Source organism: Notolepis coatsorum, assembly GCF_963971535.1.
Source record: "Notolepis coatsorum genome assembly, chromosome: 15".
NCBI classification, from domain to species: Eukaryota; Metazoa; Chordata; class Actinopteri; order Aulopiformes; family Paralepididae; genus Notolepis; species Notolepis coatsorum.
In genome coordinates, this window is record NC_140179.1 from 71,584,782 (window position 1) to 71,597,504 (window position 12,723).

Consider the following 12,723-nt stretch of genomic DNA (forward strand, 5'->3'; position numbering starts at 1 on the left):
GTGTTAATTCCACAACAAGAGATATGTAATGTTAATTACCTGAAATTATTCCATTTTTGGGGGGGGGGGGGGGGGGTGGAACCCTGCATATATCGGTATCGGTTGATATCGGTTGATATCGGTATCGGAAATTAAGAGTTGGACAATATCGGTATATCGGTATCGGTAAAAAAGCCAATATCGAGCATCCCTAATATTTACATTTTTAATGTTGATTAATATGCACTGTCCCTTTTGCAAATAAACTTAAACTGTAACACTGGTGCGAAGTGTGGAGACTTTCTGTTCGGCCCGACATTGAGGTGAATAGGATCAGCCATCTCCTTGTTTATGACCTTTATTTAAATGTAATTTAAACAGGTTATTACCTCGGATCTCAGAATCATCTGCAATTTGTTGAGTTGTTAACTAGCTACCGTTTGATCGGTTGATGTTTCCTCAGAGAGCTGGCTCTACAACAAAGGGCTCGGACGGCCGGCCAGCTCTGCTGCCAGAACTATCATTGTCAGAACTAGAGACTCATAATCACTGGACTGACTATCTTGTATTATGTACTAGAGACACGTATCCCCGATGTAAACAAGACGAAAGTCTTTCTCTGGTCTGCATCCCCTTAACAATTGTATGTATTGAGCTGTACTGTACTGTACCCATTCTGCAATCTGTTAATAAAGTTTTCAATCAATCAATCAAAAGTTTCAAGTTCAAGTTTCTTTAATAGTTGTCATACAGAAGTACAGAATACTTTTGTACAAAATGCTTCTTACTGTTGCGCTCCAGAGACTGTGCATGACAAGATAAGTATGAAATAAAAACATAGTAAAAATTAGAAGTAAAAAAAGAGGTCACAGTGTTCAGTTTAGACATATGTACAATGTTCGTAGACGTAGTTACCATACAATATACAATACTGTGCAGTGTACTAATATACAATACTATATAGTGCAAGGCATAAATGGACGAGGTGCAGTTTAGGTACAATTCACAGTAGGTGTACGAGTTGTAGTGCAAATCCTTTATCAATAAATATAAAGTGTAAGTGTGTTTGTGTGATCTAAAGTGTGGAGAGTGGGTGCTGCAGTGTGTTGTTTGTTTGAGTGAGTGTGTGCTTGTGGGTGTGTGTGCTGTGTGCATTTGATGGTTGTTGCATAGTGATTATTGTTCGTTTAGCGATTATTGTTCGTTTAGCAGCCTGATGGCCTGGGGATAGAAGCTCCTTCTGAGTCTTTCTGTGCTCGCCATAAGACTCCGGTATCGCTTGCCTGACGGCAGCAGTTCAAAGAGGCAGTTGTTCGGGTGGCTCGAGTCCTTAATAATTCTCTTAGCCTTCCCCTTGCACCGCTTGTTGTAAATGTTCTGGAGGGTGGGAAGCCCCCCTCTAATTGTGCGTTCGGCTGAACGTGTCACTCTTTGTAGTCTGCTACGGTCTTGTGCAGTGCTATTCCCAAACCAGGAGGTGATGTTGCCGGTCAGGATGCTCTCTATTGTACATGAGTAGAAGTTCCTAAGGATCTTCTGACTGACTTGGAACTTCCTTAGGCGCCTGAGGAAGTAGAGGCGTTGTCGTGCCTTCTTCACAACACTGTCAATGTGTGTGGTCCATGTCAAGTCCTCGGATATGTGGGCTCCGAGGTACTTGAAACTGTTCACTCTCTCAACTGGTGCCCCGTCGATGCTGAGGGGGCTGTAGTCCTTGACCCCCGACCTCCTGAAGTCCACAATCATCTCTTTTGTTTTGCTGACGTTCAGGGAGAGGCAGTTCTCCTGACACCACTGTGACAGGTTCTCTACCTCTTCCAGGTAGGCCCTTTCGTCGTTGGCAGAGATCAGGCCCACCACTACTGTGTCATCAGCAAATTTGATGATGGTGTTGTTGTTCCGCTGTGCTACGCAGTCATGTGTGTACAGGGAGTAGAGGAGGGGGCTCAGAACACAGCCCTGGGGGGCCCCTATGTTGAGCGTGATGGATGAGGAGGTGCAGTTGCCGGCTCTTACCACCTGGGGTCTGCCCGTCAGGAAGTCCAGGACCCACTGGCACAGGTCATAGTTCAAGCCCAGGTCCCTGAGCTTGGCTATGAGTTTGGAGGGGACTATGGTATTGAATGCTGAGCTGTAGTCGATGAACAGCATTCTCACATAGTTCCCCTTCCTCTTGTCCAGATGTGATGCTGCTGTGTGCAGCACATGGGCTATGGCGTCCTCCGTGGACCTGTTGGGGCGATATGCAAATTGCAGAGGGTCCAGGTTGATGGGGAGGGAGGAACAGATGTAGCCCTTCACTAGCTTCTCAAAGCACTTCATGGCTATGGAGGTGAGGGCTACAGGGCGGTAGTCGTTGAGGCAAGCGGGCGTAGATTTTTTGGGTACAGGGATGATGGTGGACTTCTTCAGACAGGTGGGGATGACGGCCTGTTCCAAGGACAGGTTGAAGATGTCAGTGAATACCGGGGCCAGTTGGTCGGCACAGACTTTTAGGACGCGGCCGGGGATGCCGTCCGGTCCTGCTGCCTTCCTGATATCCACTTTTTTAAAGATCCGTCTCACCTCATGCTCTGTTACCCTGAACACTGAGTCTCCATCAGCAGACCCCCCCCCCCCCATTGCCGTGGTTTGTAGGCTGGTGTTGTTATTCACAGCCTCAAACCTCGCATAGAAGGAGTTGAGATCATTTGCTAAGGAGATGTCACTGTTCAGTTTGAGGGGGGTTCCTTTGTAGTCTGTCATTGTTCTGAGGCCCTGCCACATGCCTCTAGAGTCAGCCTGTTCAAACTGAAGTTCAACTTTATCCCTGTAACGCCGTTTTGCCTCTATTACTGCTCTCCTGACGTTGTATCTTGCCATCTTGTGTTCTTCCATGTTGCCTGTCACCAGCCCGGTGTTGTATGCTGATGTGCGCACTTTCAGAGCCTCACGGACGGATTTGTCTACCCAGGGCTTTTGATTTGGGTAGATATTAATTTTGGTGGTGGGGATTATTACTTCTACCTGAGTACAGACATAGTCAATCACCGTTTCGGTGTATTCGTTAATATTGGCTGTGTTATCACGGAATACACTCCATTCTGTGCTTCCCAGCACTGCTTGGAGTGACTCCACTGACGTCACGGCCCAACGCTTAACCTCTCGCGAGACCACCGGCGTTCGCTTGAGACACTGTTTGTACTTAGGCAAAAGAAAAATTGCAGCGTGATCGCTTTTACCGAATGGACTAAGAGCCTGTGACTTGTACCCATTCTTAAATTGCGAGTATACATGGTCTAATATGTTCTCGCCTCTGGTGGGACAGGTCACATGCTGATAGAAATTCGGCAGCACCTTTTTAAGACGCGCGCTGTTGAAATCCCCCAAGACCAAAATGGCCGCGTCAACGTTAGCTGCCTGGAGTTTGTTTACCTCGTCGTGAAGTTTTGAAAGTGCGACCTCAGTGTTCGCGTGTGGTGGAATGTACACTCCGATGAGGATGATGGACGTTAACTCTCTTGGGAGGAAGAAGGGTCGACATTTTATCGTGATAAACTCCAGGTCTGGGGAGCAGTGGTTAGACATTTCCTTTGTGTTGCCTACATCGCACCACTCCTTGTTTATCATGAAGGCAATGCCGCCTCCTTTCTTCTTTAATGACTCTTCTGCCGTCCGGTCTTTGCGGAGAACGAAGAAATGGTCTGCCGGTTCTATTGCGTGGTTCGGGACATCTGGACTCAGCCAAGTTTCTGTGAAACAGAGGACGTTACAATCCCGAATGTCCCTCTGGAATTGGATCCTTGCTCTGATGTCGTCCAATTTGTTTCCTATCGATTGCACATTGGCCAACAATATGCTGGGCAATGTGGTTCTGTGTCGTTTGGACCTCAGTCTGTTCCGGACCCCGGCTCTCTTTCCTCGTCTTCGCGGCGGCTTCTTGGCGTCTTGGCCATGGCCGGCATAACAAAGGATCTCGGCGGGCCATTTCTGCTGTTCAGCGATCCGATCCAGAGAGCAATCCAAACGGTAAGTTTTTCTTAATCCAATGTCAATGATTGACTGACGGTCATACACATATAATGCACCAACAGTTGGTGCAAATAAAACTCCTAATACTATAAAAATTAACAAAATAAAGCACAGTCTCGTCGGAGCGATCTGGACTATCTTGTATTTTGTACTTTTTTATATTATATTGTATATAGATATTGGACTGTATAGGACTGTGAAGCTCTGTATCCCCCCCCCACATGCTGCTTTGACACCCGAATTTCCCCAAGGGGATTAATAAAGGATCATCTTATCTTATTTTCAATAGTAAAAAAGAAAAAACTTCAATAGCACTGGCACCAAAGTCTGGCACCAAGCAGAGCATAGAACGCTGGTATTCTGACGTGATGACTCTTCCTTCTTTTACACTTTCCTCTGAATCTTCCGTCCCTCTGGTCTCATTGTAGACAACAGCACTTAGTGAAGATTGACAGGAAGATTTCCTATTTGAATGTATGACTGTATGTATGAATGGTAATTTGATGGAAATTTAAGATCATGTCAAGATTTTCTTGCATATATGTAATTTAAACAGGGGTAGCTGGCTGTTAGATTTGCAATGACAGCCAGATGCATTTGCAGATCTTTATAGATTCAAATGCTTTGCCCTTCTGCTGAAGAGCCATATCTCTGTGACTGTCTCCCTGGCTTCCGTCGCATCCATGGCAATTATACTGTAGATGTGACCAGAGCACAGCATTGGTGCAATTACCCTGTTTCACTATCGTACTGCCACGAAAAGAGGGGTCTCATGGAGGGAGGGGGTTGAGCCAGTTAAAATGAAAAGGGATTTTGCTGTTTATAGCTGTTGTACGGTATCAACTGTTTTGTAAATGAAAAGACGAAGCTTAACATGTATCTATTGATTTTACAATCTAAAAAATTTCTAATTTGGTGAATCACTGAGGTTATTTCAATATATTTTTTTTTTTTTTTTACTCCTGGGAGAGCTGGTGGCATTTACCCCCTCCTCTCAGGCAACAGCAATATGCCTTCTGTCTACATTGTAATGTCATAGAGAAATAGGACAATAAAGGCCTTTCATGGAAGGTTTAGAATGTCCAATGCACACACGGTAACCGTTATTTCTTCCCACATCAAGGACAAAATTGTTTAAAATTTTTTCCTTGATATAGGAAGTTTGTCCTTGATGTGGGAAGAAATTATGGTTACCGTGTGTAATACGGTTTGCTATGATATGAGAAATATGTCTACAAAAATGTTTTTCCAATGTTTTATCTACCACTGCACAGAAGTTGCACATTTACTTTTGAAAGTGGTTTACCAAATGATTACAGGCAGCCACGTCGGAAGAAAGATAACTACATTAAGCATTCTGAGTGTGAGGCCTGCACTGATTGGTTGAACGCAATCCATAGAAATAAAAATGATAAGAGAATATCCATGTTTTAGAAATATAATTGATGTGAAAACTATTGTCTACGGTGTTATCCTATAGGGAAGAAAGAGCGCCGGTCGGACTGTGGAGAGTGGCAGTGGAGTGTGTGCGTAGCCAACGAGGGAGACTGTGGCCTGGGGACCAGGGAAGGCACGCGCACCGGCACCGACTGCAAGCAGACCATCAAGACCCAGCGCTGCAAGATACCCTGCAACTGGAAGAAGAAGTTTGGAGGTGATGGAAGAATGTGCTCAGATGCAGGAATTCATTGGCGTTCTAATCATGTTCTGAAGAGGCGTTTTTTGGACGATTTTTAACCATCGAGTCACCCTTGTCGCAGTTCTGGTCAAAAAGCTGTAGATAGCGTTGGCTAGATTTTATGTATATGCCAAAAAAGTAGCTCAGTATCACATATTTTTTTTAAACAGTCACTATTAAGCGTGTGAACAACAAGTGTCACACCTTTCACCCTAGTCGCAGAACTGGACAGGTTAGGGTTAGGGGGTTAGGGTTAGGGTTAGAGTTAGGGTTAGGGTAACCCTAGGGTAACCCTAACCCCCTAACCCTAACCCTAACCCTAACTCTAACCCCAACCCCAACCCCAACCCCAACCCTAACCCTAACCCTAACCCTAACCCTAACCCTAACCCTAATTTAAGAAATGGTTAAAATCCTGACATTTTTTAAATATTCTATATGTATGGTGAGGACTGAAGTTAATAATGATATTCATGAAAGAAAATTGGAACAATACATGAAAAAGATATGTTTTACAGAGATTGCAGTTTCGGTCACTAGGGAGACAGTTAGTGGGTTTTTTGAAGGTTGACTCGAGGGTTAAACCTGAATCATATCATTCTGTTTTTGTGGAGAGTATGCGACGATCGGACATCAAATTGTACATGTTCTGCTGACGTCAGCCAGTGGAGGGCAAACCTCTAACTTTAGTGAATTGCAGAGACTTTTTCCTGAACCGTTTCTTAAATTTCTTTGAATAGAATAGAATAGAAATACTTTATTCATCCCGAGGGAAATTTGGCACTACAAATGGCTCACAGTAAACAGTAAACATTTAGGTAGACAAAACAAAGTCATGAATAAGAATAAAAATAAGCCTAAGAATAAAGAATAAAATAAGCCTAAGAATAAAATACGGTCCGGGATTTACATTTCCTATGTTATGTATATACATTATAATATAAAATATACAGTAAAAATATACAGAAATCTACAGTAAGTGTACAGTAAGTGTAATATTGAACAATGTTGTTTTAAAAGTAAAAGTCCAGGAAGATAGTGCTGTCACCCTGTGCTCATTGATGCAGTGAGACACAGTGATGCATTGTAAAGTCTGATGGCTGTCGGACTGAAGGACTTCCTGTGCCGTTCAGTGCATCTCGGGAGTCTTAGTCTACCACTGAACGTGCTCCTCCTGTCAGCCAAGTGTGTCTATAGTGGGTGGGAGGGGTTGTCCCTGATGGCATGGAGCTTAGCACGGCTCCTCCTCTCCGCCACCACCGCTAGAGAGTTGGGCTTTACTACGGTTGAAAGTAGTTGAGGAGATAGAGTCTGCAGTTCACTAGAGATCTGCTCTCGGCGAAGTGGTCCGGTCCGGTGGAGTGGAGGGGCAGAAGTGGTCCAGGCTCCGGGGCACGGAACACTTTGGTTTTATGTCCGATTCACAACAGAACAATATAGGATTCATGTTAAGAATCAGCAACGTGGCCCTTTAAAAAATAGTTATTAAAATGTAATTCTAATTCTAAAACATCAGACTGGGGGTCTGATGTTTTAGAATTAGAATTACATTTTAATAACAATTTTTTCTAAATGACCAGCACTGACCATATATGTTAATTACACACACTTGTTAAACAAGTTTAGCAAAAACAATATGCATTTAACCAGCTGGTTTAAACGTAATATAAATTGTTTACCAATACCTGAACCAAACCCTAATCGTAACCATTCCTTTTCCTTGCCTAAACCTAACCTGACCTTAACCTATCTTCTGATGTATAAATATGGTAAACCACAACTGAGCTCAGTCGGTGGAATTTGTCAGGCATTACAGAGTATGGAACACAGATTACAAGTATTAAGACCAGGGCTTGACATTAACACCCGCCACCCACCAAATGCGGGTAGAATTGGGCAGTGGCGTGTAACTCCATCACTCTTACCAGCCACTTTGGCGGGTAGACCATGCAGCGTCACCGCTTTAGAGTCATAGTGAAGAGTCTCTCTCTCTGAGTGTGTGTGTGTGTGTGTGTGTGTGTGTGTGTGTGTGTGAGTGTGTGTGTGTGTGTGTGTTTGTGTGTGTGTGTGTGTGTGTGTGTGTGTGTGTGTGTGTGTGTGTGTGTGTGTGTGTGTGTGTGTGTGTGTGTGTGTGTGTGTGTGTGTGTGTGTGTGTGTGTGATTTTTGGCTGGTGAAAATGCTGAGTGGCTAGTGACTTTGGAAAACACTAGCCACAGTGGCTGGTGAGCCAAAAAGTCAAGCCCTGATTAAGACTAAACTCAACCAAACCGCGAGGGTCTTGATGAATACAGGCCCTGCTCTATTGACCAGTTCATGAAATCCTATGTAAGTATTACCAATGACAACCTCAAACGTCAGGATCTTTACATTTATCACAGATACAAATAAAACCCTTCCACTGAAGAACCATAATAACTTGTGTGACTGGGAGACTTGTGTGACTTGTGTGACTGGGAGACTTGTGTGACTGGGAGACTTGTGTGACTGGGAGACTCGTGTGACTTGTGTGACTTATGGCGCTTATCCACTGCATGGTACCTACTCTACTCTACTCTACTCTACTCTACTCTACTCGGTATTTTCGGTTTTCCATTACCAAAGTACCTGGTACCAGGTACTTTTTCGGTACTTTTTGGGTACTTTTTTAGTCCCTGCTCTGTCGAGGTTCTTAGCGCGAGCCAAGCGAGTAGAACTGGTACCACAAAAGTCACGTGAAAAACTGCAGACCACTGATTGGTCAGAACAGAAGAGAGACGCGTCACTGTTTGGAGAGTCTGAACGAAAACAGAAAGCCGCCATCTTGAATGGCTCGCGTAGAATGTCATATGTATGTTTGCAGCACGAAACAAGTGCAATAAAAAAGGATACAGTCACTGTGTATTCTGCCTCATTTATTGATGAAACAAAACCGACATCAACACAATTTGCCACCGAGCGGAGAGTTTAGTCTCGCAAAAAGAGCGCTGACTTGTTAAGGCTTAAGCTTATGTTGTGCTAGCGTTTTAGCATGGCTATCGTACATAGCGTGATCAATATAACTCGCTATTGATTGTTTGTATGAGTAACGTTAATGCTAGTAGAATAGACACAACGTGAGGTAATCACCATCCATTTTAAACCGGTTATTACCTAATGCTAACGTTAGCAAATAGACGCGACTGGTAACGTTACAGCTTGTTAGCTAATGCTAACGTTAACGTTAGCATAGACAGCCTAGCTAACGTTAACGCTTGTAGAATAGACACAATGAGAGGTAACGGTAGCGTTAGCAGAATAGACACAACGAGAGTCTCGTTAATGTTGTTATTGATTGATTGATTGATTGAAAACTGTTTTACTCTGGCTTGCGCCTACTAGCTCACGGACATAGCTATGCTGGAGCTCTCACAGAGCTATGGAGCTCTCAGCTGTACACCAGCAGCAGCAGCCCCGCCTCCCCACACGGAGACAAACTGAGTACTTTATTTTAGTACCTGCAGTGGAAAAGGAACGAAGTACCAGGTACCTAAAGCGAGTAGAGTAGAGTAGAGTAGAGTAGAGTAGAGTAGAGTAGAGTAGAGTAGAGTAGAGTAGAGTAGAGTAGGTACCATGCAGTGGAAAAGCGCCATTAGATACTCGTGTGACTGGGAGACTTGTGTGACTAGGAGACTCATGTGACTGGAGACTCATGTGACTGGGAGACTTGTGTGACTGGGAGACTCGTGTGACTGGAGACTTGTGTGACAGGGAGACTGGGAGACTTGTGTGACTGGGAGACTGGGAGACTTGTGTGACTTGTGCGACTAGGAGACTCTGGGAGACTTCTGGTGGATCCTGCTGGACGTCACTCACTTCACCATAATTGATAAATGACAGAGCATGAAAAAGAAAAATACATTATTGTTGGGAACTCGGGTAAATGTATGACCCACTTCCAGTGATGAAGCTAAGCTAGGCTAACGGTCCAGGCGTTCCCTAAGCCTAATGCGTGCAGAGAGACAAAAAGTATGTATCTTCTTGTCTAACTCCAGGGAAGATATGTTAAATAAGATAATTTCCCAAAATGTTGGAGTGTTCCTTTAAAAGTACCGGATTCGGTACCCATCCCTAGTGTGTGTGCTCGTGTGCTAGCGTTTGTTTGTGTGCATGGCACTTGTATGTGACATCTCCAAACAGAGCGCGTGCTGCTGCCGCCGGCCACATCCTCCCCCGGGGGGCCGAGGGGGGAAGGTCTCAAAGCCAAATTATATATAGGGAGGCACACGCTTTTAGAGCTCCGTGTTTAGGAAGTCCCCGTAGGATTCCTCCCGACAACAATGGTCCCCGTCGTTCCCCCGCTCTCCTGCCCCCGCTCTCCGTCCCTCCCTCCCACTCTCCGTCCCTCCCTCCCTCCCTCCCCAAAGGGATCTTAGTGGCTATGGGGGTCATAGGTGACACCGGGCCAAGTCTTTCATCTGAGAGGAAGCAGGGAAATGAGCAACACAGCCATGCAGCGTCACGGTACACAGGGGAGCCAGGCTGGAGACACGCTGTGCAGTGCTACGGAAATAATGGAGGGAGATAGGAGAGGTTACACAGGCACGCACACACACACACACACACACACACACACAAGCATGCACGCACGCACGCACGCACACACACACACACACACGCACACACGCATGCACACACGCACGCACGCACACACGCACGCACGCACACACACACACACACACACACACACACACACGCACGCACGCACGCATGCACGCACGCACGCACGCACGCACGCACGCACGCACGCACGCACACGCACACACACACCCACACACACACGCATGCACACACACACGCACGCACGCACACACTCGCACGCGCACACACACACATACACAATTTACAATTACAATTACAATTACAATTTACAATTTTGTCATTTAGCTGACGGTTTTTATCCAAAGCGACTTACAGTCACCAGGAAGGGTATAGGCTACATCTCTGGCAGGGTCAGTGGCATGTTCGTCAAATAGTATCAAGCTTGAGCGTTACACTCTGAGTGCATAGTAGTATAGACATAATTAGCAAGATAGGTAGTAGTATAGGAATAGTAGCATAAAAAGACAGTCTGTTCTTTTATTTCAATTTTTTTTTTCAGATTTATCTCAAACCTTGTCTTCTTTTTCCCCAAACTTTGATTAAAAGGATCAAGAAAAGAGGGCAGAGGTTTGATATATACTGTAGGTCAATTGGAGAGGTGCTTCCAGGTAAAAAAAAAAAAGAAAAAAAAAAGAAATCAGCTATTTACTCATTTTAGACAATGTGACAAGCAGTCGGACCACGGATTCCTTCATCATTCAGGGTGCAAAGTGCATTAGCCATTCAGTAACGGCTTTATCTATGGACCAGAAAGAGTCGCCTTGGATTTTATTTGAATTACATTTTAAACACATTTCTATAGTGCACAAAGGTCACGGCTGTGCACTACAATCCTGCATTCTTTGATTATGCGTTGTGGGGCGGTGGGGGGCCTACTTCAGTATCAAATGAAGGAACTTGTGTGAAATGTATTTTCGGGAGATAATAATAATAATAATGAAATAAGTAGTGAACATGGAGGGTAGTAAAACTGCTTTAATTTGACATGAAAAAATACAACACGATTCGGCGAGGTGCTTTCATTGTGAGAATAAATACAAAATGCAATCAAAAAGTTCCTTTGAGGGTGTTTAATACTCGTATATACATGGGGGATGGATAGATATGCTTGCCTTATGCAAATGTTGGTTTATTAAATCAAATAAATAACCAAAATGACAAATATTGTCCAGAAGAACAAAGGTACTGCATCTAACATATGCTGCATATAATCATAACATGGCAAAGCCCAATAGCTAAATGTTACATTATTCAGTAATATGAGTAATCACACGCATCCCTCACACTTCTAAAGCAAATCACACAATATAATTGTGTCCAACCTCACAGATAAATAAAGGCTCCCTTTCTACTATGTGGAATCAAAACAGTGTCACAAATCCAACTTAATGGAGTCCAATATTAATATCTTGCCAACCTTTTACAGACTAATTAATTTCATTGTCTGGGCATAATTAGGGGACAGACACATACACATAAATACAAGAAATGCATTTTCTTTACTCTTTCTTTGTAAAAATAAGTCTGGGAGGCTGGGATCACAAAGGCATGTTTTATGATGGGGTTCGGTAAAATAGACATTACCTTTGTCAGCAGGTCCACCAAAACCCAATCCACTCTTGCTCCGAAGTGTCTGAGTCTGCACAGGAACAATTTAAATAAATAACGTTGGTTGGCTCTGGCGGTGAATACCGCGGAGCGGAGAACAAATACATCCTCGGCCGGTTTGAAAATACTAGAGTCCAACGTAGTCTGGTGAAAACGCACCTTATGTTATGGATGGATCGTCACCGTTTGTCCTCTTCATAATAATCTCCAATAGTTTGCTCTATGCGATCGTCATTGCCGAACGTTAGTTGGCTCTGTAGTGCTCTCAACTCCGGCGACTACCACGTTTGACTATAGTATTTTTATGATTTACCAGAAGTGCTGAGTCCAATGTAGTCTGGTGAAAACGCACCTTATCATCCATAAGTGTGATCGTCACTTTTTGTCCTCTTCATCCATCCATCCATCCATCCATCCATCCATCCATCCATCCATCCATCCATCCATCCATCCATCCATCCATCCATCCATCCATCCATCCATCCATCCATCCATCCATCCATCCATCCATCCATCCATCCATCCATCCATCCATCCATCCATCTTCATAATAATCTCCAATAGTTCGCTCCACGCGTCGCCATTGCCAGGGCAGACCGTTTGCTGGCTACTGTGGCCCCCCCACGGAAAACTAGCCCAGATCAAAAGGTAGGCGAGACTGCCACCTATCGGGATTCGATCGTCATTTCAATTCTCATTATCTTAGGGTTACCAGGATCACACACAAGCTCTGGAGGACTGTTTAGTATGATAATAATTTAAAAAAAAACATAAAAACGAGTATACTCGTTTTTGGCGTTCAACGTATGGGTAAAGTGTATAATGTGTG

The 12,723-nt window shown here is 44.3% G+C and overlaps 1 protein-coding gene across 1 annotated transcript in view; it reads left to right on the forward strand.

The window, feature by feature from the left end:
• ptn (pleiotrophin) overlaps positions 1-12,723 on the forward strand; it is a gene marked incomplete at its 3' end in the record, with an annotated part of 188,721 nt that overhangs the window by 118,773 nt on the left and 57,225 nt on the right. The window contains exon 3 of the mRNA XM_084331036.1: positions 5,471-5,644. Within this exon, the coding sequence (XP_084187162.1) occupies positions 5,471-5,644 (174 nt within the window). The remainder of the gene's footprint in view (positions 1-5,470; positions 5,645-12,723) is intronic.